A 26,228-nucleotide genomic window follows, 5' to 3' on the forward strand; every position below is an offset into this window, starting at 1 on the left:
TTGTTTACATAGCAACAGGCAGCACATAGCAACGGTATTCGATAGATGTCATTGCTAATGCGGAAAATAGTGTATTAATGGTGTCCTGCGTGGCCGAGACGATTATTTTTGGGTTAAAATCTTGCAAAGTATCTCACTAAGCTAGTGCTGGAACCGTGTGTCGATTGGCTTCTAAGCTAGGGAGCTAGCTAACAGCAAAAGACAAAGATGTCTTTTCAAGAGTCACCTCGCCCTAGTGAAGAAGAGGCTTTCTACACGCAGTGCAGAGCTGCCTACCTAACTGTGTTCAGGTCCAGCTTGACGAATATCACTTCGAAGCAGCAGTTATGTCGTGGTAAGCTCATTTAAAACTATTGGCTATGTAAGCTCGTTAGGTTGTTGTTCAACAACTGGTGGCGTAGTAAAGTTACGTTTGCAAATTTAAATAGCAATTACATTTTCAATCGATTTAATTTTCGTGGTATTTTTATAACTAATCATTTCAGCTCTTTAACTGGTTATAGGGATGGAACTGGAAACAAATACCCACAAACAGTGTGATTCCTTTGGCATAAGTAGTCATTGTGATCTTAATGGACTTTGAGGCATTTTCTTTTTCAAAACTAACATGATTTATATGTGATATTAAAAAAACAAACAAACCATGAGCCTACAAATTTATCTGGCCACGAATTCAGTGTTTCTGAACGACTCTAGGAAAGGTGTCAGCTGATAACATCAAGTGCTGCTGACAGTTGACTAGTTACCCAGTAAGTATTTGGAAGAGGACAATGTCATTTTAGGGTGGATTTTCATATAAGTCGTTAAACCCACACTAATCTGATTATGGATCAATATCAATCATTACAAACCCACATCATGCTGCTCAACATCAGTTAATTTGATATATATTTAAAAGCATGAATACTGTGTGGAATTTGTACAAAATGATGCACAAGACGAACGTGGCACTGTCACCTCACAGCAAGAACGTTCAAGAGCTGAGCAAGAAGGTGGCCCTCTGTGTGGAGTGTGCATCTTCATTCAAGGGCTTTTCTCCGGTTTCTCTGGCTTCCTTCCAAAGATATGCAATTTGAGGTTAGGTTATGTGAGTGTGAGTTTTATCTATTTCTATGTGTCAGCTCAGATATAGACTGGTGATTTGTCCAGGGTGTACCCAGCCTCTTGCCCAATGTCAGCTGGGATTGGCTCCAGCTCCCCCTTGAACCTAGAAGAATGAGTAGAAGATGATGCACAAGACAAAAATATATATAATAATTATATAGTAGAATAGATAGAGAGATAGAAATAAATAAGAAAGAATATTTCTTTTTGACAGAAAACAAATAGTCCTAAGCCTAATATTTTTGCTCACTGGAAAGATAAAACTTCAATGACGAGCAAGAACAAGCTGGGACAGACTATGCATGATACTGTCAAAGAGAGTAATGACATAATTTTTCAAAGCTCTAAAGCTACCCAGGGGGAAATAAAAAGGGAGACATGAATGTTCTAGGGCTAACTGTTGTAGCAATCAGTGGTACAGATGTTACAGTGTTCAAAGAACATGTCATTATGACATTATGAAAGATTTTTAGATTTGTAAATAATGTACATGATGTTTAAATGGACAGAAAGAAAACAGAAACAAATAGAAAACAGGTTGTGGTTTCCTTACTTCTTACTTAATATAGTTAATGTTTCTCTCCATTTGTCCTATTCAGTTCTCCAGCAGGCTGGCAGAAATCCATCCTATGCTACTCTCAACAAATACTGGACCCCTACAACTTCTAAACTGAACTTCGATGACTTCTGTGAGATTCTCAAATGTGAGAAGATAACTGAGGAAAGTGAGCTTATGAGAGCTTTTAAAAAGATGGATGTGAACAGTGATGGCTACATTACGCATAGTGAACTGGAGAAGGCTCTTACTACTGTGAGTAGTTTAAAACTATTCTTTTTAGATCTGCAACAAATTCTAAATTATTTTTTATGGTTGGAATACAATTTTGACTGAATGTAGTGATGTTGCACAGTCAGCCAACTAAGTTACCTGAGCAACTGAGGATTCACTAATGTTGTAGTAAAGATGCAGACAGCCTAAATGTAAAGTGATTAAAATTGCTGGTTGGCTTACATTCAAACAGAATATAAATATTTTAATTGATGTATTTTTATTACTAAAAAAAATATGCTGAATCTTCCAGAGTGGAGAGAAAATGACCATTGAAGAGGTGAATGCCATTTTCTCAGTAGCTGACATCAACAAAGATGGCAAATTGGACTATGCAGAAGTAAGTTTGGAAATGAAATGATTTCTATCTTATTATACTTATACTTATTATAGGTTATTATACTTACCCAAACTCTAAATTGCTTATAGATGTGAATGTGAGTGTTTAGCTTTCTCTGTGTTTGTGATCTCTCCAAAGTGTATTCTTCCTCTCATCCAGTATCAGCTGGGATAGATTTCAAAACCCCTGTTACTCTTAATAGAGATAAGCAGTATAGGTAATGCATGGATGGATGGCCAGTGGGATGAAATTCGCCTTTCCAACCTTATTGTTGCTAATTACTATATAATACAAATTGTTCCAGATGACTTCAAATGGAGATTTTCTTGTGTTTATTTTTTCAAAATGTTTTTATTTAGACAAACTGAATCTACCTAAAATTCAGAGGAATAATTGGTGCAAAGCAGAATGGAAATTTCACTAGTGGTAACAAAAACAACAGGTTGGCCCAAGCGTTTGTGGCCCTCTTCGTTACCTTAAAACTCTGCTCATGTATCATTTCCTGATTTCTGCTTTCCTGTTGCTGTCAGTTTTGCAGAATGTTTGTGTCTACAGCAGAACAATGTCAGATAGCTGCACTGGAGAGGCTCGAAGCTGATGCCAAACTGAAGAGACAGAACTTTGGCAGTCAGTCATACAGCCCTCCAAAGGCACCAGCAACTCATCCTCAACCTACAGAGGCTTCAGACACAACATTCAAAAAAGGTACAACACATGGTTTCCCACAGGAAACCTAACTAAAAATGTAGTGGCTCTGAATGTTTATTTTTATGTTTTGGTAATGATTTGTGTGTGTCAATGATAATTTACTACTTTATGAAATGATCAGGTTTTATCATACTGGTGTATGATTCTACAGCTACAGGTCCAAAGTAGCAACAAAAAAGGAAGCCTATACAGAAGGTACACTCCATTGTTTCTGAAGATGCACATCGATTGCTCCAGTATGCTTCACCGATTAGCTTTGTTATTAATCAATTTTTCATTCTCCCACTGACATTAAGACTGTTCATACATCATAATAGCCACACAATTAGGGCAGCTTGTTTAGAGGGAGGAGACTGTAAAGTGTTGTGATTTGGGTAATCATTTCTTCTATAAAGAAATTGACAAAAGCTCTGTCTACACAGATAAAAAATGCTGCCTTTTAACTCTGGTTTCAGAGAGAGAGAGAGTTCTTGACCGAAAAGATATGTTGTATAGTCTAAACCAGCAAGGACTGGCATCAGGTCCAGCTGCAGTTTTCTGCAACCACACATAATGAACCAACAGTTTTTGTTTCTGTAAGACAGTGCCTTCATCCAGTTGATATTGGTGTAAAAATCTACTTTTTTCGCTTTAAGACCGGTATGTCGAGGAAACAGAAGACGAGAGATTCTGGATGAGCAAGCCAGGGACAGGCCCATATTGTGAAGATAGATGGGGTTGATTTAAGTGTTCAGTCCATGTTCATGTTATTGATTTGGAGGATTCCACCACTTCTCACTGGAGAGATGATGAGGGATTAGATGGTGGTGGAGAGGAGGGCCCCCGTTGACCACCACTGCAAAAACAAATGAGCTCCCACATAGTAGTCTGGATTATCCCATTACTGTGCCTTTCCCACATATTGATTTATACCTGTTACATTTTAACAGGGCTCTGACACGAGAAGCTACATGATCACAAATGTTAAATGAGTTTTTCTTGGAGCTCAAAACCTGTTTTGACTGCTCATTTGGTCTTACATTTGTCATTAAAAACTAGTGCTGCCCTGTGAAATACATTTTTATTGTATCTGACTGGTAATTTTGGTTGATTTTCACAAATAATTGATGAGATTAAATAATGTAGTAGGTGTTATGTGTCTAAAGGTTAGACAAATTGATGATCTGCTATTGTGTTTCTTTGATCATTAGTTCATTTAGTTCAGTTCTTGCAGTTTTCCAGCACCAGGTAACCACTAGTGCTGAAACAATACTCCAATACTCATTGTAGACTCACACTGAAGCTTTTGTTAGGCCACGTTTCACTGCATCTTTGTCCACATTTGCAGTACAGCAACATTGTGGTCTTCTAGATTAAAATACCCTCGTCAATACAGAATAGATTGCTGATAAATAACTTGACAGTGGGTCTGTTTTTCTCTGCTACAGTAATTTGCTTGTAAGCCCATCACATTACATGGAATCTTGATTTCCTGAGCTTGGAAACAATCAGACCTCTCATTAGTGAATTGATATTTTCTGGCTTCAATTAGTGTTCAAGGAAAAAAGTTGTGTAAGATAATAGATTTGAGAGGGTGTTTTTATGTCGTTTGTGATTTAAAATGCCTCCATAATTAATTAAATGGGGTTTAGCTTTAGATTGTGCACTCTCAGAACCCAAATGCATAGTAGCCATCATCACATGAACTTGGAAATGGACTTCAAAGAAGACATATTACTATTTCAATTTGGTTGTGCACCCCATCTCTCTTTTGAAAATGTATTTACTGTTTGGAAAGGGGAGGTCTGTATTTAATCTGTCAGTCACTCAGCCAGAGTCTGGGTTTTGTTTTAGCAACTCTATTTATTGATAATAATTTTGTACTTGTATATTGAGGACGTGTCACATGAGTGATTTATAATGTTTGTGCCTGATATCTTTTTGTTTCAGACAGCCGATCATCCTCTCGGCCGTCTTCTGCTCGCAGCAGACGGTCGTCCTTGTCGAATTCAATCTCTGTGACATCCAACAGCACTAAGGCCAGCAAAATATCAGAGCCTTCAGGTTTGCAGGTAAATTATGGGAGTTTGGTATAGTCATAGTATAATGATTTGATTTCAGATTTTTTTTCAAAGAAGAACACCCAAACAGATGTATGGCTCTGTGTCCTATTTTTAGTTTTTAATCTTATTTTTTAGCCATTCTGAAATCCATAAACACCACATTTGAAAACCATTGTTGTATTTATTAGATATTTATATCAGTGGGGACATGTGCATAACATGGCCCAATGCCATGTACGTGGCGTTTACACTGTGTAGCTTAAAGTATATTATATTGTCTCTTTGCTTGAAGATAAATGCAGAACTGAACAAGAAGACATATATCAGCTCAAAACACAATGATACAATGAAATTATCCTAAAACACAATGACAGCCATCAGGTGATTATGACTCCTTCCGTGAAAACCTGAGATCAAAATTATTTTAATAACATAAAAGACAGTGGAAAGATAAAACTTTATTGATATCCAAGTTTGTTCCTGTTTACTAATGTCAGTAAAATGCCATGTTATGACAGATATGTGATATAAATTATGAGTTGCAGTATATGGATATTATTAAGAAAAAACATAAAACATTAGCTGTATGTACCATCAATGAAAAAATGTGGAAATCTTCATATGTGGGAACCATTGAGTCACCCTATGACAACACTGACCCTGTAGCGCCACTGTCACCTAGTGATTTTGATGGGCATATTTAGCTCAAGGTGGATAGATATACACTGTATCGATCCCTCATCCTTTGTTTTCACTCTTTTTGGCTTAACCTCAGCTGGTTTGCTTTACAGTGCGGAAAAAAGTAAATAAATAAATAAATAAAAATAACAGCCCCCTGCTCCACCTCTCAGGTCTCAGCACCATGTTGAGATTGGAAAGGGCCAGACATCATTGGGTTTAAAGAATGTGTGTCCAGAGATTACCTCTGAGGGAAGTTCTGCTTGCTATATTGGCTGTTGTATCCCCACAGGCTGATAACTGGGGGTGGTGGGTGGAGGGTAGGCTGTGTTTTTGTAAATATGAATGTTTTTGAGTGTATCTGTGTTTGCGCCTTTTGGGATAAAAATGTGTCTTAATGATTGCAAGCTGAACAATAAGGTTCCTTCTCATTCTTAGCATTTAATTGTATGCATGGGCTACAACTATAAGGTACAGCAAATGTCATGATAATGTGTATGTTTTTGTGTGTGGTTGTGTTTGTGGCTGGTTTAGTGTCCTGCGACCCTCTGTGTAGCTGTAAATCAGACCTGTGGCCAGAGCACGTGACAGCACCTGTATTAGTCTGCAGACTGACCTGCTCTCTATGGGAGCATTAAATCTGATGTCTTTAAGCAATAGATGGGTGCCCATGGCAATTTCCCCCATTTAATATTGTCTGGACAAACCACTGAAATGTTATGGTTTGATCTTTTATGACTCACACTGCCCAAGAAGAATACTTTGAGAAAATGGCTTTTCTCTAAAGGAGTGACATGCTCCGTCTTTATGGTAGTTTCTTTGTTTAACTTGGTGATTTATTTGTCCACTAAAAGGATATATAGCCTATTCCAGGCTTGCTTGACCCTCTGTGTCCTCTTACTGTGTGTCCACATCAACTGTGTTTTCATTTAATGTGTCTCCAATGAGTGGAAGGAAAACTTCCTTGTTTTGATGTTTCTGTTCAATTTCAAGTTATTACTTCATTTCTGTTTTGCTGCTAGACAAAGGAACAACAGGATTTCAAAATGAGAGAAATATTTGGATTCATAAATATTGCCAAAAAAGCCTCTTGATAGTTTTGAATGACCGCTGGCCTAAGATTGAAAAGGCTGTATTTATCAAAGTTAAATGGGTTCCAATTTGCCATATCAGGTCCTAGAGGGAGATTTAGCTCAGCCTGCAGCAGACTGTACAGTGTAACACTTCTGCCCTCCTCTGGATCAGCACGAGTATAACAAGTGTTTACACACTGCTGAGCTGACACAAAGGGTGTAGTAATGAATATGCCCCCTGAAGGTTGAAGTGGTAATTGTCTCAACAGCAGTTTCTGTTAATCAAGCGAGCAACCTCACTGTTATGATTGACTGTTTAATTCACTTTTTCATGACAAAATATACTCCCTCTGTCATAAGATCAATCCCTCCTTTAATAGGAACTGCAAATTAGTTTTGGTTTCTGTTGAATGAATAAATGCATTTTGTTGTCAAGTAACAAAACAGTTTATTTGGAATTGTGTCAGGATCCAAACAGAGACCACACATAACCAAATATAATAGGATGAACATAACAAGTTATACTGCATGTACAATATTTTAAAGAACTTAAAATAGTAAGTCTGACAAGTCATTATTCTTCTGGTTTATTAGCCATATCATATCTCTTTGTATGATTGTAGTTGTATTGTTAATAAGTAGAAATGTTGCTTATTGTTCCAGGACTGGCATCACAGTTCAATGAAGGGCTGTTTCTTTTTGGAGGATGATGGAAGTATCAGCTCTCTGCAGTATCAGCTCCACGTCACCCAGACAACCAAAGTCTATTTAACCATCCAACCACTCAGCCTCAGCCACAGACCTGGTACTGACAGGGCTTTATATTGCACATGAACAGAAATTATAACAATGCTTAAAATGTAATAACCCTACTGGCCATATTAATGTTTGCTCTCTTGATTAAAGGGGTTAGAAATTATGGTCAAGAACAGGCCAGCACCCTTGGAGCTGGTAGGATTTCATTAGTTAGCTTCTAAATTCGGCATCTACAGTTATTACTGGGAGGTTTTATGTTTTAATATTTTCCTGAATTGCTTGCTGCAACATTTCTTCAAAACAGTTTTAGAGACAGTACAGTATAGTTGCAAAGTTTTAAAGGTGCTTTTTGTGAAACTAACATAAATAAAGTATTGCCCCAGCAATTTTCAGATTATGAGTCACAAACAAAAAGAGCACACAGAAGACTGACTGCCTTTACTGGACTCTGCACTGTATTTTACATTGTGTGACAGCAGGTCAGATTTTGTAGGAAAAGTGTGGATTGTGTTCCAACTCAGTAGATGATAATTTATAACAAACAACAAAAACAGGTGCAGCTCTGTCCATAAAAGTGGTGTATGCCATCGCAGGTAGTGCAATGAAGTAAAAGGTGGAACATTAGTCTTCTTATTTATACTGTGGTATAGGCAATGTTGCATTAGTAATACATTTTATCAATTGTACTGTATTGTTTATGGTAGTTTTCCATTGAATATACAAGTTTATTGTGAAATACATGTGTGGCAACACCACAGAACTATATGAACATTTCTTATAATGTTAAAAATGTTTATAATAAGGCAGCATGACACAATCACAGACAAATATGCAAACATATGTTCATTTATTGCATTAACTCTTTTTTCTGTTCTGAACCAATACAAAATTGTTGGCATTTGTGAGGTCACAATTTGATTAGGTTTATCTTGCTGTGTTTTTCAGACAGCTCTGCATCCTGGATGACAGTGGACACAGTTCTTTTTGTCATGTCAGCTGGAGAAACCAAAGAGGATGCAACTTTAGTGTGTTTCACTGAGTCAAAAGACAAAGAAGTATGATTGGGTGTTGATGGGTGTACACGTGCTAGTCCGTATAAAGGGATAACATTTCATTTTTAACCACTAACCACTTTATATGCTCTGTTTATACAGAAATATGTTTGGAAAGGAGAATTGAATTCTGGTACCTATTACCTGCTCCCCTTCACCAGCGGCTGCAGACTAAAGAAAAGGAGTAAAAAGAGTCTTTCAATTAAACCTGTGGAGCTTGTTGTCAGGACTGACACTGGAGAAATAGACCTCACCGGGGAGCTCAGGTGTGTCTGTCTGTCTGCCTGTCTCTCTGTATGTGTGTATGTACATGCACCTTGAACCCACATCTTTTTTTTCAGTGTACAGAGAATCAAAACAATATAGATGGGAAAAAAAAAGAAACACAATAAGTATCCTAGATAAATGTCTTGATGGCTTTGCTTGCTCTGTCACCACTGCTATAGTTAAATGGATGGGCAGACAGATGCACAAATCATTGCACTGAGACTGTCTGAGACCAGGTCCTATGTAAAATGTCTCTGTGTTTCTCCATGTTTCCCACAGGGAGGTGCTGTCTGACATCTTTGAGGTGGTAGACCTTGATGGGAATGGTTTGCTCAGTTTGGAGGAGTACAATTTTTTTGAACTAAGGACCAGTGGAGAGAAATGTGACAAGGACGCCTGGGCTATCTGCAAAGGTAATCAGTGTAAAAAAAAAAGCACTCTTATATCCACATTAATGCATTAATTGTTAATAAAAATATTTTTTTTAATTGCTATTTTTGGTGGGGGGTGGGCTTACAGAAAATTTTGATATGAGAAAGAACCAGCTGACACTGCAGGGCTTCATGGAGCTGAATTTGATGGAGGCCACGGAGAAAGATGGAGATCCTGCAGACCTATGGGTCACCCTGGAAGCTATGGGCTACAACCATTTGCTGGAGCTAGTAGAGGTGGTTTACACTCAAAATTCACTCCACTCATCATAGCAGTCAAAATGTGGCAGGATGTTTCTCATAATTTCATCCTAATGTGCTGACTTTCAATAACTAAGTAATTGAATAAACACCTCTTCTTCCATTCTGTCAGGCATGTCCATTCAGGATAGATGTACACTGTGAAGACACGCAGGCGTCCATCCAACCAGTCAGTATGGACTCAGGGGGAAAACTTTTGAATCAGGCTCTCCAGAAGTCCATCACAGCCAGGACAGGGGCCAAAGCACTGAGAGGACAAGACAATGTTTTTATCTATACCTACAGAGGAGAACACAGAATCTCCTCCCTCATAGCCAACAAGGTAGGCAACAAGCTTTGTGTAGGAACAATTGCGTTATCTGACTGTGCAGGTAGCATTTAATTTGGAAATTGATGAATTTAAATTTTAAGGTACAGGGCCAAGTTTGGACAAGAAAATTAAACAAGTAAAAATAATACTTTAGTTACTTGGTATTGATCAGAACACATAGCACCAGAATGTTTATTGTATAGTAAATATATATTTTATAGATATCATCGATAACGCTTGACATTCTTCCCTTATATAGTCTGCTGCTACAGTTTTTGGTTTGGAGATCATCCACCCTGTTTGCAATTGATATGCAGCAGTGGTGTTGATTCTCATAGCAACTGGAGTTACTGTGAAAGAATGACCACATGATACACTGGAACTAATGAACAGGGAAAACAGTTCTTCACTTATTTACCTCTGTATTGTTTGTTCAGTTGTTGCAGTTGATTTTGTCATATTTGTGTGCTTCAAACAAAGGACGTTGAGCATCACAACCAATGCACTTTGTGTTGCAGACCAACCAAAAAGTGACTGTTCATATAAATAACGAACAGAACAGGAACTGCAGCAGCAGTAGAAGCATGAGTGTGTTTGCTGTAGAGGTTCCAGCCAGAACAAAGATGGTATGAAGTTTTTACTTGTGCTGTCTAACAATATGCAAAAGATGTACATCTTTAAATTTGAATTTAAATTGTACTAAAGAAATTGGAATTGGAAAACAAACAAACAGTTTTTATGTACAAGGGAATGAAATGGTTTTATGGAAGTTTGGATGCTAACACAAATGTGTGTCTTTTCTTCCAGATTTGCCAACATGTCTTGCCCATCAACGAGAAACATGACTGGACCTACAACTGTGTGGAGACTGTACTACCCTGAATGCAAAGCTGTACTCTCATGAAAGATTCAAAGCCGTGTCAGTGATACAGAAAACGGATGATTTTCTAAACCAGTGGTTTCAAACTGGGTACTTAATCAATAGCCACTGACAAAATGACAACTGCTACTGGTCAGACTAAATGATTGTTGTCATTTTGTTGTAACTAACAAGGTGCAAATGGAACAATTGCCCAGTTATTTCAACTTTTAGAAGTCCCATGTTCAAAGCTTTGCTGTGTGTTTTTGTAAAATTTTATATAATTTAACCCTCATATATCAGCAGCTGAGGCCCCATGACTGCTTGTCGAGCGCAGCTTGCTCAGCTGTTCTGTGCATCATTTGGATTAAACAATGATGGCAGAGACAGTCATTTCAGGTGCAGCTGATAATGGTTGTTGCTGCTTTTGCTGTGCCTTTGTATGTGTGAGTTGTTATTCCTTTAGCGTTAACTAACATTTTAAATACTTAGAATTCACCAACATGAACATTTTCTTTACATTTTAAATGAAGGCTATTGTCACAATAATTTTCAAGAAGAAGCATCTCTGAAGTTTTCCTGTTGTATCTGGTGCTGTGCTGATATCAAGCTATTGTGTATGATGATTATAGTTTAGATGGGCCATACCAATGATTCTCCAGGTAGTTTCAGAACTGTCACAAAACATAGTCACAACACAGGTTCTGTAACAACTTCCTAAAATCACTTTTGAATGTGAAGATTTTTGATTTGTTTGTGTCATAATACAAAGTCATTTAATCACAAAGTCCTAAGTAAACTTGCTAATCTTTTATTTTATGCTTTATATATTTTGCTTTTGAATACATCACTACATCATGTCTCACATTAATGTCTTATTTCTACAGAAACTGCATAAAGTAAATATAAAATAAATGCAGTGTCTCTGTAACCTTAAGACCTAGTTACCAGGCGTGTTCTCTGTGTTTTGTGAGTTTGGGAGTCACCACAGTGCACAGTCATTTTAAGACGTGTTACTCACCAACTTAATGCTTAATGCTTACCTTAATGTTCCTTTTACATTTGGATAAAGGATTATGCTTTAGTGCTTATACCTAAACTCTGTTTGAGTTCTGCATTAAATCAGTGTTACTATCTAACTACAGGTCACAACTCAGTCTTAATACAGTATGGGGCTGTGGGGATTTTGAGTTGGCAATGGAGCGCATTCCTTTGCATTGCACTCAGGTCTAAACTTTATTTGACCTTGGCCTTTCCAGTTGGGAATAGTCTTGACCTCCTATTTATATCTTTCAGGCCATTATTTGCCCTTTGACTTTCTCTGCTGAAACAGTAGAGCCAACTAACTAAATGTCACATGACATGTTAGATGTATTTAATGTCCTGAGCTTCCATCTGCCCCTCCTTTCCAAAACAGAGGTTTAGTAACACTCACTGCTCAAGGCAGCCAGGCTTCTGGGGTTGTGAGCCAATTTAAATATCTGCTGAGTATACTAAGCACTGTAATTCAAAATCATTATGCATTTGTATGTGTTTCTTCTAAAAAATAACAGCTGTATCTTTATTTTTAAATAAGAGATTTCTTAAGGATACTGAAAGACAGTATACATACACATAAACTTACTGTATGTACAGATGCATATCCTGATTGAAAATCCTCCACACCCATATACCTGTCCCATGTTAAACTTTGTTCTGCTTATGATGAGTAAACACAGCTTGATGCAACAGGCAAACAGCAGTGGTCTAAAAGTGAATATAATTTCACAACATTCTCCTTGTGAAATGAACCTTTTCACTGATATAGAGTGTTAGTTTACAATATCTTTCTCTCAGAGGTTTTGTAAGGGTAACTGTGAAATTTAAATAGAAAAATTACTTTTCCATTTACTGTCCAGATTTTTTTGGTGTAACATGGACCACAAGCCTTGCAGTCATTGACCCCTGTGTGCATATTAATTGACCTTAACAGTACAAAGGTCTGTTCAAACATGAATTAAAAGTGAAGCTTCATAGACTCTGATTTGGCTGAGGCTGCATTTAAAAGTTGTCCATTTGGAGAAAATCATTTTGTACTATAAGGGCCAGAGTTATCACTGAAGAAATTACCTCATCCTGTCTATGTCTTTCTTTCTTGCTTGCTTTTGTGAGTTCAGAACTTATGCATGGTGGGTATTTTACCGGCTGATTCCTGTATTTTTACACTAAATATGTTAAAATTGGTCAAGATGGTCTTCTTATACATATGTAAACAAAGGTTTTGGCGTGTCTTTCCAGGAAAGTATTCCTGTAAGCAAGATTTTACAGACAAAACCCTATTAACTGAACAGAGAGAGCTTCTTTGGGGTTTCTAGTTTCTAGGCTTATACAGTATATTCCAAAACACTGCACAGCAGTTTATAATACTCTCAGACAGGAGTTTACGCTCTGGAAAGCTACTCTGGCAGTTATTTTATCTTCTGCACAGTGACTGGAAAGTACAAACAGTGGAAACATGGTTAAAAGGGTATTTGCAAGAAACATGCAAGTATTTCATTGATCACTGCCATGCCTTGCTGGGGGAAAAACGATGAAGTTGACTTTTTCTCCAGACGACCCTGCATTTTTATTATTTATTCATTCATTTTGCCTGAGCCCTCTACACTGGTACCTCTGTTGCCTAGCCTGACTGGCCTCATTCAAATGAATGAGAGGGCTGTTGTTTTTTTCCATACTCGGCAATAGTCAATCTCAGCTCCCTAATTCCTGTGCCTTCTCAAGTATCAAATATTGGCAGACACTTAGAGAGCAGCACTTTAAAGACATTACCTGAGGGTGCTGCAGGTTACAGGGGGTGCATGACCTTGTGGTCTTTCTGATATTACTACTACAGCCCTGTGCACCAAATCACCATACTGCAAAATTGCTATGTGTTCAATTATTTTGAGTGTCTGTGTACAATGGCCAAGAACAGTTAAAAGTGAATTTATTAACAATCCTGCCCCAGGCCCTCCTGTGTGTAGAAATCCTCCATGCTCTTTACTTGGCCTTTAAACGGAGAAGGCGGGTCTATAAGGGGGAGTTGTCCGCTCGGTGTGTACGTGTGTCTGGTCGGGCCACTGCTGTCGCCTCCTCATCACCGGACCAGACTGCGGATTACACGGGGGGGACTGGCATAGGTGCTCACTCGGGGTCAAAAATGGTGAAAATAACCACGGTGAAGACCAAGCCGTACACGGACCAGAAGCCCGGGACGAGCGGCCTTAGGAAGAGGGTGACGGTGTTTCAGCAGAACCAGCACTATGCGGAAAACTTCATCCAGAGCATTATCTCTGTGGTCGAGCCCGCCGAGCGCCAGGCGGCCACCCTGGTGGTGGGAGGAGACGGGAGGTTTTTCATGAAAGACGCGATTCAGCTGATCGTCCAGATTGCAGCTGCCAACGGGGTCAGTAACATCTGGAGAAACAAATGCTGTAAAGCTAACGTTAGCCAAGCTAGCTAACCAAACACCAACAGCCCCTACGGACTCGTAGCATGTCCGCTAACAGGGTCACACCGAGCTAGCTGTCAAGGTTTATCACGTTTAGCGTTGATCTTCACTATTTCCTTTGCTTTTTCTGTGTTGTCCGGGGTTTTCTGTGGGCTGCTGTGGCTGCTTCCTTCGCTACCAAAGGAGGTCGAGTTACTTACTTCTAGTTGAGGGCAGCAATACGATATTTTGCCTGTTTGTAATCAGTCATTGATTGATAACGTGTGGATGACAGTGAAGGTTTTGCTGTGCATTCAAAAGACCCGAGCCAGCCTTAAGCAGTCTAAGCTAATGAGTGAACTAATGCGCTGATAGACAATGATTACCGTGCTGACCTTCCCGGAGCTAATTAACGTTAACATGCTCGAACAAGCTCCTGTTTTCACGTTATAGCGAATACACGCCCGGGATGACAAACACCTGCCTTCCCCTAACCCTGCAGTAACAATACGTTACTTATCGAACCTGTTTGTGGAGGAAAAAATGATTCATCGATTCGCAAAAGGTCCAGAGAAATCAGTGCACCGCGTTAAAATGATAGGAGCCGTCACCCTGCACAGCCTTAGCCCGACCGCTGTGATCTTTGGGATAAAGTGCACGAAGGTCACTTGCATATGAAGGGATGACCTTTGACATTTCCATACAGACTTCTTTTTAGCTTAGTCCATTCACACCTTTTATTTATTTATTTTTTCCTTGTAGGTTTTGAACCAGACTCGGGTCGGGGCTGCGCACAGTCCCACAAATAGGTTTGCTGTTTCTTAGTGGGATGTCACAGACTGTCTGCTCTCTGCTGGTGCTGAAACGATTTTAGACGGGCAGGGGGCCTGGTGAGCAACGTGCAGCTGGTCACGTTGTCCTGCATATGCCTGTAGCATATCTGGGATCTGCACGGTCAAAGTGAACAGCGTTTTATATGACACATTTAGGTATCAAAGCACCAAGTGCATTCATCCCCAGTGTACAACTCAACAGATCCTTGCATGAAGTCAGATCCTCATCCTGTTTGGAAAGGACATTTTCTGTAACCTTCTCAGAAAACAACCAGTGGTAACTGTGGGTGCCAGCACCTCGAAGTTGCACAAAGATGTTTTCATATATTTTGTATTTTCTACACAAGTGGCTGATGTAAGGAAACAGTGAAGCAACAGGATACTGCATCATTGCACATAGGCAGTGTTGTTTACCCAAAGTAAATCATTATACATTTAAACACACACACTTCTGGCTGAGATAATGACATGAAAATATATAATGATGCAGCCTCTTTTGCAGCAGTTATGTGAAAGACTATTGTGTGGTTTCTGTCTAAGCACTGTGTGAAGGTTTTTGGCACTGAAAGTAAAAGGAAGATACTTTCAAAAATGAAACCATGAACAGAAAAAATCGATCTTCTGCCTCTCCATGTATTTCCAAATGTTGCTGAGCTGTGGTTCATCTCTCCTTTTGTCTGCCTGTTATGTTTGCATTGAACTGTGCATATGTTCCTGTCTGCAGATCAATCATCTGGTGATTGGTCAGAATGGCATCATGTCTACCCCTGCAGTCTCCTGTGTGATCCGCAAGATAAAGGCTGTTGGTGGCATCATCCTCACAGCCAGTCACAACCCAGGTGGCCCCAATGGAGATTTCGGCATTAAGTATAACATCTCCAGTGGAGGTGAGTGGTGATTACATTGTGTCCAGAGTTTGCAGTGAAACAAATGTGTCTAGAGTCATTTTAAGAACATTGTTGCACACCATGTGGATGTTGCGACAGTGTTTGCTTATTATCAATAACCGCTATCTCTGCCTTCTACTTCCTCCCTAGGACCTGCTCCAGAGGGCATAACAAACAAAATATTTGAAATCAGTAAAGGCCTGCAGGAGTATCACATCTGCCCCGAGCTGAAAGTGGATCTGTCCAAGATTGGCAAGCAGACCTTTGAAGTGGACACTTTCAAGCCCTTCACAGGTGCAGTGGCATGAAGACTTGGAGTCCTGCCCTCAGTTAAAGTAGAAACAGTTTATGTTTTAACAGTTTTTACATTAATTTTTAAAAAAAAGTTTGAAAATGAATACCAGTAACCTGCACTGTGGTGGAAAATTCACTCTGACTTAATGACAGACAGCTTCTCTGCTTATCCTAAACAAGATCTGCTCCTCTGAAATATTAAGGGAATACTGTTGACTTGTCAAGACCAGTGTGTGATCTAAATTAATTTGCTCCCTAAAGTCTTGACATCTCAGGCTAATTGTTTCCTCTTTATTTCTCTCAGTGGAGATTGTGGACTCAGTGGAGGCCTATGCTGAGATGCTAAGAGGCATCTTTGACTTTGCTGCACTGAAGGAGCTTCTGTCGGGAGCCAATCACATTAATGTCCGTCTGGATGCTATGCATGGAGGTATGAGTCTGAATAAACTGGCATCAGGAGATATTTGCTACATATAGGAAAAAAACAGCTTTGTATGCAGCTCTGTATATTTAAAGCATTCACTGTCATTTTCTATATATTTCTAGCAACAGAATTGCCACTTTTAATGACACACTGTCTCCCTCTAGTGGTTGGTCCTTATGTGAAGAAGATTGTCTGTGAAGAGCTGGGTTCTCCTGCTAATTCAGCAGTCAGCTGTGTCCCCCAGGAGGACTTTGGGGGCCACCACCCTGACCCCAACTTGACCTATGCAGCTGACCTGGTCAAAACCATGAAAGGAGGAGAGTATGACTTTGGAGCCGCCTTTGATGGAGATGGCGTAAGTCAAGTTTTCTCTAAGGGAAAAGTCTATTAAATCAGACAATGTACTGTGGAGAGGTGAGAGCACATTGTAAATTTCTTGAACAGAATTTGAATCTGTGATGTCAGCACACATAAAAGGAATTGAATAATCTCTGGTCTATTAAGTTTTTACTTATACATTTTGTTTTTTATTGGTCACAGTTGGGGACCAAAATAATAAATCTGGGTCCTGGGCTGAGAACAATGAAATCTTATAGTTGCATGTTTCTCTCTAACTTTCCCCTTGACCCCATGAAAATAGGCCAAATTTTAATATATAACAGTAATAGGGCAAGAAATATGCTGAAATCGTTAAATCTGTAATTCTTATGTTCTTTTAAAATTCATTTTTAAATGAAAAGGAGATGTAATATTTTTACATTGTTTTGTGTTTGAAATAGAAAACATTTCATATATAGATCATTATCTGTTGGGATTCCTAAACTGCTAAAATTCTCATCTCAAATAAGAACTGAGCTGTGGATCCTCTATCCTCTTTTTAGTGTTTTACTCAACTGTCCCACTTTTGCCTCCTCTTCAGGACCGCAACATGGTGCTGGGTAAACACGGCTTCTTCGTGAACCCTTCAGACTCAGTGGCTGTCATCGCTGCCAACATTACCAGCATCCCTTACTTCCAGAAAACTGGTGTCAAAGGACTGGCTCGCAGTATGCCCACTAGCGGAGCCCTGGACAAGTGAAAACCACACAACAGTTAATCTAAAGTTTTGGAAAAGCATGTCCCATCATATAGGGGATGGGATTGATTTATTTTTTATGTGTCATTCTGTTCCAGCGTGGCCAAAGCTCTGCAGATGCATCTGTACGAGACTCCGACTGGGTGGAAGTTCTTTGGGAATCTGATGGATGCTGGAAAACTCTCACTATGTGGAGAGGAGAGTTTCGGCACTGGTGTGTGAATGTACCCAGATACAGTAAGAGAAAGCAGTACCAGTCGCTTATTTGCCCACTCATCACCACTCCTCTTCCTCTGCCGACCTCCTAGGCTCTGATCATATCCGGGAGAAGGACGGCCTATGGGCAGTGCTGGCATGGTTGTCAATCTTAGCTACCAGGAAACAAAGTGTGGAAGAAATCATGAAAGATCACTGGCAAAAATATGGCAGGAACTTCTTTACCAGGTCAGTACTGATCCATATAGAACCTTTTCTGAAATGAGTGCCAGAAGAGGAGTATTAGTGGTTGCCAGAGGTTATGGTGTGTTTTAATAATTGTCCCATACCTCAGTAAGAACACCTACTGGGATGTTGTTGTTGGTTGCTCAGATGAAACTCTGGCATCCTCTAGTGGCAATAAGAGAACTGCAGCATGTTCAACCCCAAGTCTCCAGGTCTTTTGGTTGGTAGGTTTGTGATGCTCTGGAACTGTACTGCATTACACTGAAATGTTTGTATGACTTTGTCTACTCCATTTATATCAAAGGAAGTAGGGTAAATAACAGCAACACCTATCTATAAATGCAGTACAGTTTAACAGTACTACAAACTAAGGGAGGATTTATTACAGCACTGCTGAATTAGGTTGCATAGGTTTTAGGTGTAGGGTAGCTGTCTGTCTTTAAGATGTTTTTCATTAGATAGTTTTATTAGTTCAAGAAAATAATAAAATAAATCTAAGTAGTCAACACTCACGCTTATCCCTTCAGAATAAAGTTATTAACAAAAAATAAAAAACTTTGCAAACTTTCCATCTTTCATCTACTTAATTCAACTTTTCAATATAGGTATGACTATGAGGAAGTCGATTCAGATGCTGCCAACAAGATGATCAAGGACCTGGAAACAGCAATGTTCGACCCATCCTTCATAGGGAAGAAATTCTCATCCGGTGATAAGACCTATGAGGTGGCTGTTGCTGACAACTTTGCCTACACAGACCCTGTAGACGGAAGTGTGTCCAAAAACCAGGTGAGAGGCTGCAAGGCAGAGCTCGTTAAAATTTGATGCTGCACTCCTTCAGGTTTCCATCCATTAACAGACATAGTCCATTAGTCAGACAATAGCATGACTTACTGCAACTCATACAGTTCAGCTCCACATATTTTCTAGTTCCTGCACGTTTTTATTTATCACCTATATTTCCTCTGTCTTCCTCTCACTCTCCTAGGGTCTCAGGATCATCTTCGCTGATGGTTCTAGGATTATTTTCCGTCTCAGTGGTACAGGCAGTGCGGGAGCAACCATCAGGCTCTACATAGACAGCTATGAGAAGGACCCCCAGAAGATTTACCAGGACCCACAGGTCAGGACGATAAGGATGTATTCCAGCTAGTTAGCTCCACTGAGAACCGCACTAGACAATGAAGTCATCAGATAGGAATATAAACATGCATGGGCCCAGAACAAGGTTTTCTTTCCTTATGAATACATTTCTGTGTGGAAAAAAAAAAAAAAAAATCACAGAAAAGAAGGGCTGGGGATATAAAGAGTTTGCCACCCTGCCACCAATCTTAAGGTCAGCTTACTATGTTGTTGCCATTGTCAAAACCTAATAGAGCTTTGAGGCCACAAACACTTCAGGCAGGCTGGAATGAGCTGCAGGACAGCCAGTGTGCACTGGGTGGAGCCCTCCAAAAATGAGTTCCAGATCTTGTACTCAGCTTGGGAGATAAGGGAGATGTTTGGCCAAATCCTGAGATATTGCAGCTTATCAGAGCCAGCATGAAAAGTGGGAAACTTAGCACAAGGGAAAAATAAAGCGTGTTCCAACTAGACACTTCATAAAGTCGTGTTGACTGGTGTAGACAGGGGCCTGATGTAGAACAAGAAAGTGAGACAAGACCAAAAAAAGTGAATAAAAGTTCTACTCAAATTCTTTATCCTCTTCAGTGCTTACACAGCATGAATGAACAGATAAGCAGAAACATATTGCTCGGGAATGTTAACTTGACAGATAAATGGCTAGCAGGTTAATGGTTCAGTTGGCTGGCTTTGGATTAGTTTGATTTACACATCCAGAAGGTCACATTTAGACAAAAGCAGGCGTAGTGAAGAAGAGGGAGCGCTTCACAACAAACATTTCACATTTCAGCCCAAATAAGTTGTTTTCTGAATATTACTAAGTATTAGTAATACTATATTAAAATGACTCTACAGCCCACACAGTTGGTTTAAGTTGATTAATACTTACTGGACCTGCAACCAGCAATATAGTAACTAAACTGAAACTATTAAATTATGTATCACAGAAAAGAAGCAAAAGTGTTTGCTTAAAAAGACCAATAGACCAAAGAGTCACTTCTTAAGTTATAGTTGAAGATTCATATTATGGTAAGAAGTTATTGGATTAATTAAGGAATCATTAGAATAATAATAGTGATACTAAATTGATTACAAGAAAAAACAAATCTTTCTCAAAATATGAGTCAAGTAAGATTTTCTTACTTTCCAATGCTTCAGTAATATTGATACCTTGATCCTTGTTATGTGACTGGTAAAACTTTTTTTTTCACTTTAAAAGACATTTGTACCTTTGGTCAAAGTAAATATTCTGTCACTACTGTACGTTAAATAGTTGCTGTAACCTGCAGGGAATGCATGGCTAGAAAAAGATACATGTGTGTGTGGACAGGATGATGCTTTCACTTACTGATCCAGTACCTTCCCCTGCCTCTGTTCTCATCTGGCTGTCCAGGTGATGCTGGCTCCCCTGGTAGATATCGCCCTGAAGGTCTCTCAGCTCCGTGAGAAGACTGGACGCACCGCCCCCACTGTGATCACATGAATCCTCTGCCACGCTGCCTTCACTCACTCTCGGCAACAGGATACCTTTGCTCTCTCGGGGGTGAAGCTGCCCTTGAATGCTGTTTTGGCTTCAGTTCCAGGCCCTCTTAAAACAGAGCTGGATGAAAAACTGAAATTCAAAATGCACAATGAATGCCAGAAAATACATGAGGTGTCTCACATTGAAACATATCTGTTGTCATCCTCTTGTTGAGTTTGAGTGTTAAAATGCTGCTTTCTTAAAACACTGGAAAAATCTGCCAGAGGGCTTAGATCATTTATTATGGCAATTCTCAAGTGATGAGTCAGGCAAAAAGACATTGTCACATGTTCATACAAATACAGAAAAATACTTAAGCATTAGAGACAAGTGAACACAGCAGTAGCATAATTCAGTTTAAGAAAAGCAAAATTGAAAGTCTCAACATTGGACTGAAAATGTAAATGTGTGCCTCATGTAATTTCTGGTCAACTGTGTTACTGTCCAAATGCAGAAATTTCCGTACTGCGTATAAATCAGCAATTCGGGGCAACCTCAATCCTCCGTCTGTTCTCCAGAATCACTCAACCTGAACCCTGAACCACAACTAAACCCTCAAGAACTAACAAATTCACCATTAATAAAACCTTACAGAAAGTACCTTTGTCATGCCTTAAATACATTTCCTTTTTTTTTTTTTTTTTTTTATTGTTGCACATTTGATGCATTTAATTAACATTCAGGTGTCTGTCACATAGACAATACTCATAGTATTTATACCTTTCCTTCACTAAAACAGCTGGTGCTTAACTAAGTGTTGGGGCCAGCTGTAATTGCCTTAGCAGACCCAGTTTTAGAAAAAAAAAAAAACGCGTCTGTGGTGAGGTGTTAAAGATAGCTCCTTTTCAGCCAGAAAATTCTATTAGATAAATGCAAAGATCCTGTTCTGCAGCAGTGAGCGAGCCAAAGTGTGGGACAAGCTTCCAGGAGAATGAAGTACTTTGTGAAAAATCAGTGCCTCTCCAAAAACATGGCTCTAGGCAAGCAGCAAGGCTGATGAATTATCTCACTCCCTCGCAAGTTGTCTTGTGTAATGAGATGGTCACTGTAGCTGTGATTAACGACTGAAGCTGTCAGGAGATCAGGTTATCCCACAGGTTTTTATCTAAAAAGAAACTGACGAGAGCTGAAGCAGATTTAGATTATTTGGAAAGGGTTTGAAAGGGGATTTTCACAAGGGGAATGAGTGAATGATGTTTGAAACAGCCTGAATTGTTTGAGGCTCTACAGGTGCTGGATCGGTGTCAACTTTTTCCTCACCCAACTCTCATGTCTGGATATAAATTGGCTACAATTTTGTTAATAGTAGTGAGGGTGGAAAATCAGGTGCATGTTTCATGTTTCTATGTGAACAAAAAAAAGAGAAAAATAACTTCGATCACAGATGTTACAGTTTCCAACAGTTTATTTCATGCATCATTCAGTCTGTTAAAGGTTCCACATTGGCCAGACAGTTTTCTCACAGATATCTAAAAGGTTTCACTGCTATTTAACATTTCCTGATTTTACTGATAAAAGCTTTGAGACACATTTCAAGTGGCATTGTTTACTTTTTACCAAGAGCATTATTTAAGTAGATTTGTCCAGTGCTTTATCTGTATTTAATTTCAGATTACAGATAGGTCTGATAAGGCCTTTTGCCATGCAGCCTTTAAAGAGACAAATAACTAGAACCTTTTTATGCCGCATTGTTCAGACCTCTGTCACACACAGTGCAGTGTAAAATGTGTTCCTCTTATTCTGCTAGTAATGACTTACAGGCTGTGTTTGGATTGGCTGTCATTACAACAGGTAATCACAACAAGGCTTACATTAAGCTGGCGTAGTCCACAGCTATTAGATGTCCAAATGGCTTCTCTGGAGCTGGTGTTGAGCTGTGTGTTTTTAGAGTGGCCTGTTCATTGCTCTCCTGCAAGAAGAGAACAGCGTGACACACAAAGACATCATTCTCCCGGTCCCCAAATAAGGACTACAGAAAACAGGCTTTGGCTGTGCACTGTGCAATCAGGCTGGTTCGTGAGGTTCTGTCTGTTTACCCATGCATGTATTCTCTGTCATGTGAGATGGTATTAGAGCCTCCACAGCACCTGACTAGTTCTCTCATGTAATGTGATTACCTGAGAACTTTAATAATCAGATTGTGTTTAAACTGTCCAGTCTTCAGGATACTGTTAGTGAGCTGTGTCAACAGGATTACAACATTGTTCTAATGGTTGTCATGGTCGAAATAGCCTGTTACTGCACTGGTATATTATATGGTTGCAGGTTTGGTGAGAGTTAATCTAATTAAACATACATTTATTTTAGAATATGTGGTGTGTAAGGATCAGTGTGTTCTGAAATAATGAAGATCTTTAACCTATTTCTTCATGTACCCTAGGGTTCTCTTGAAACCTCTTAATGCAGGACCCACCTGAAGGCCATATCAGGTGGACATTGTTCTTCTTTGGTTCATATTTTTACAAACCCAAACAAGCTACAAGTAATTCAGTTCAAATGAAATCAGTAGTTAGTAAATTGAGGTTTGACTAGTGGAGTTTTTGGGGGGAGGTTGCTGTTTTGGCCATTTGGTAAACCAGCCTTGATAGAGAACTTTGCAAAAAACCCTCAGTACTGACTTCAGTGAATGTGCACCATGTGTATGTGTGTCCAGCTCTGACTAAAGAAACTGTCTAATCTAATCTGGCCTGTCTTGTTAAAACAAGATGTCACTTCTCGCTTGTCTGCTGTATCTGAACAAGCTTTGGCAGAGTGTGTGAGGTTAATGAAGTCTCAGACAATCACAAAAAAACTTCTGTTAATAGATATAGAGGCAGCACATGAGTCATCACCAGCTTTATGCTCTCAGTTTTCCGGGTGTGGGACTGAAGCGTACAGGGATGATATGTGAGGCCATAAAAAAATCTTCATTTCTGACTATGCAGTTAAACCCAGCATGGAAAAAATTCTGGACTGTGTCCACAGACCATTCATACATTCTTCGACTGGCTCTCAGTCAATGACAACACAAATAGACCAGGAATCTTAATCCTCTGGAGAATGTACCATTCTCGACATTTATGGTATACTGTAAGCAGGAAACATTGCAATGTGTTTTGTCCACTTTAAGTAGATTTAATCTTTATCTTAACTAACAACAATGTAATCCACAAAGAAACAGATCTCTCACCACCCAGTTTATGTTCACTCCTAAAATCAGATACAAAAAAAGGAAAATAGAGAAGACAGTCAAATCAAAACATTTTGGAGTTTGTTCAGTTCCAAGCAATTATTTAGCCACCTGGGAGGAATGGGAAAATACGTTATGTCATCAGTGAATAAATTCACTACTGTATCTTTAACACATGAAATGTCTTTCTTTAAATGCACAGAGATGCAGTCAGTGCAGTCAGACCATTGTTGGCCTTCAGCCATTTATTGATGTATAAACTGGGATAGAAGCTGTCTTGACGTAGTATCCATTGATTGAAGAATGTGCAAAGTACTGGCACATTTTCAGAGGAATGCAAGAAAAGTCAGATTGAAGCAGCAGTTATCAGTCCTCAGATGTTTCATAGGAAAAGGCACAGAGATAAAGTTTTCAAGAAGCCTAAAAATACATAAAAAAATGTGGCAGATTAAACATTTTAAAGGCCATCATCACCCTTATCCTTTCATTCTCTTTTATTGACTGAGACACTATTGCCAACTTAGTAACAAAGAGCCTCCCTGTCCATGGGCTGTGGTCGGTGAAGAAAGCCTGAGGGATCTCTCTTCAAAGAGGCCTTCAGAAGCCTAATCCACTCCATTATGAAGGTTAGATGACTTTCCCCATGCATGGCTGCAATTTTAATAATCATATCCTACTTTTGGCAAAATTATGTTAATATACACTCCATCGGGGAGGAAAAATATCTTGCTACCCTTTCCACTCTTTTGAGGCTTTAGTACGAAGCAAACCCCATGAACACAGCTTAGCTTCAATTCATTTAGCTGCTTTAACAGCACATTTAAAACTGGTGCCTCAGTTAGTGTATGAGGTACATCACCTCACATGTTTCTATAAACTATAATTAGTCATGCCCAGTTTCTTTTGGTTTGACAGTTAGTTAGGGGCATTTTGCTTGAATTTGCTTTGTGTATTATATCCCTGGAACACAAAGGCCCTTTGTTCTGTTAATTAAAATGTTATGTGAAATGATTCATCTGCACATATCTACAGAACACACCATTTCTTTCTGTGGCCCAAAAGAGGCTTTTATCCAGCACAAATGTGCACTTGAACCAATTGAAGTCACTGTAGCTGCCGACAACAGTTTTAAGTTAGATTTGAAAGTGTACACTTAGATGTTAGACTCATGTCGCATACAATTCAATTAAATCAAGAATTCTATTCCTAAAACTCCCAATTTTTCAAAATCACAACATTAGGTATGAATGAATTATTATGTCCAACCTATTAAAGTGAGACTGGACACTCAATCACTGTTAACAAAGGGACTTCAGTCTTTTTTACATGTAGAACTGCTTGAATTGACCACTGTCCTGGTTTTCATCAGAGGTTTTGACACTTACTGCAGACTGTTGCTTTATATCCCTCAACCCTCATAATCACCATATTCTCAAGTAGCAGTGGACCACTGTAAAGATGTGTTGACTTACAACGTAGAGTGTTACAGTAATTCAACACTAAAAACCACTTAACAAAATTTGGAAAACCTCAGCTTTTATTTCAGCCAGATTCAGACACGCCCTCATTCTATCTCAAGGTTCACAGGATGTTTGAGCCATGTTATCTCCAGACTGGTTAGCAGTATCTCTCCAGAGTGTGTGTGGACGGAAGGAAGCAAAGATTTTGATTAGCCGTGCTTGGGAGATAGCAACGGACCCTGTGCTGGATGCCTGGCCCTGACGTGGAGCCGGAATATCAGACTGACCCAGACAACGAGAACCCCTTACAGATCTTCACTAATCCAATGTGAAGCATTATGCATACATGCTTTTTCTGCTTTCTGCAACAGTTATGTATACATACCAACGAGAGGAAGATATTTCCCTCTATTGAGCAGGGGTAGGTCACAGTATGGGAGAACCGGAGATGCTAAATTGCTACCATTCTTTTCCTGCCCCAGAAAAGCTGGTTTTGGTCTTTCAAAGTGCTCTTTGTGTTCAGAGACAAAGTATGTGTCAAAAGCCAGACGTGAGTAGAGTAAATGAAACAAGGTGCAGTGTTATATTGGAGAGGGTGAGATGGGTTAATAATACTGTAAGGCTCTGGAATTAATAATTGTGTAAAGGTGTGTGCGTGTGTGTGTGTGTGTGTGTGTGTGTGTGTGTATGTGTGTGTGTGTGTGTGTGTGTGTTTCTGCAGGCCACACCAGAGATCGTTCATGTTTCTTTACGCTTCCTCTATCCTCCATTCATGTGTCTCTGTAATGCATGAATTGGAATGAAACTGGAACTCAAATGAAGTTCACCCAGTTGGATGTGGAT

At 39.3% G+C, this 26,228-nt stretch overlaps 2 protein-coding genes across 2 annotated transcripts; both read left to right on the top strand.

Annotated features, from left to right (window-relative positions):
* Positions 1 to 17: 17 nt before the first annotated feature.
* efcab7 (EF-hand calcium binding domain 7) lies at positions 18 to 12,406 on the top strand. The gene is made up of 13 exons (XM_026323495.2): positions 18 to 334; positions 1,704 to 1,915; positions 2,187 to 2,273; positions 2,804 to 2,978; positions 4,911 to 5,032; positions 7,438 to 7,579; positions 8,476 to 8,585; positions 8,685 to 8,848; positions 9,129 to 9,262; positions 9,369 to 9,517; positions 9,654 to 9,863; positions 10,370 to 10,477; positions 10,659 to 12,406. Exons 1-13 carry the CDS (start codon positions 208 to 210, stop codon positions 10,731 to 10,733), a joined length of 1,815 nt encoding a protein of 604 aa, XP_026179280.1. The 5' UTR covers positions 18 to 207; the 3' UTR covers positions 10,734 to 12,406.
* A 1,329-nt stretch (positions 12,407 to 13,735) lies between these two features.
* pgm1 (phosphoglucomutase 1) lies at positions 13,736 to 21,356 on the top strand. The gene is made up of 11 exons (XM_026323544.1): positions 13,736 to 14,134; positions 15,716 to 15,878; positions 16,029 to 16,172; positions 16,477 to 16,602; positions 16,761 to 16,951; positions 17,516 to 17,670; positions 17,770 to 17,885; positions 17,980 to 18,115; positions 18,718 to 18,901; positions 19,101 to 19,235; positions 20,628 to 21,356. Exons 1-11 carry the CDS (start codon positions 13,889 to 13,891, stop codon positions 20,715 to 20,717), a joined length of 1,686 nt encoding a protein of 561 aa, XP_026179329.1. The 5' UTR covers positions 13,736 to 13,888; the 3' UTR covers positions 20,718 to 21,356.
* The last annotated feature ends 4,872 nt before the right edge of the window (positions 21,357 to 26,228 follow it).

This window comes from Mastacembelus armatus, chromosome 4 (assembly GCF_900324485.2).
Source record: "Mastacembelus armatus chromosome 4, fMasArm1.2, whole genome shotgun sequence".
Classification (NCBI taxonomy): domain Eukaryota; kingdom Metazoa; phylum Chordata; class Actinopteri; order Synbranchiformes; family Mastacembelidae; genus Mastacembelus; species Mastacembelus armatus.

Bases quoted from the DNA above. Each gene is read 5' to 3' on its own strand.
- efcab7 (XM_026323495.2), top strand. From the start codon at position 208: ATGTCTTTTCAAGAGTCACCTCGCCCTAGTGAAGAAGAGGCTTTCTAC. The intron at 7,580-8,475 runs GTACTGACAGGG...TGTGTTTTTCAG, and splicing joins CAGCCTCAGCCACAGACCTG to ACAGCTCTGCATCCTGGATG. The intron at 9,864-10,369 runs GTAGGCAACAAG...TTTGTGTTGCAG, and splicing joins CCTCCCTCATAGCCAACAAG to ACCAACCAAAAAGTGACTGT.
- pgm1 (XM_026323544.1), top strand. From the start codon at position 13,889: ATGGTGAAAATAACCACGGTGAAGACCAAGCCGTACACGGACCAGAAG. The intron at 16,603-16,760 runs GTATGAGTCTGA...GTCTCCCTCTAG, and splicing joins TCTGGATGCTATGCATGGAG to TGGTTGGTCCTTATGTGAAG. The intron at 16,952-17,515 runs GTAAGTCAAGTT...CCTCCTCTTCAG, and splicing joins CCGCCTTTGATGGAGATGGC to GACCGCAACATGGTGCTGGG.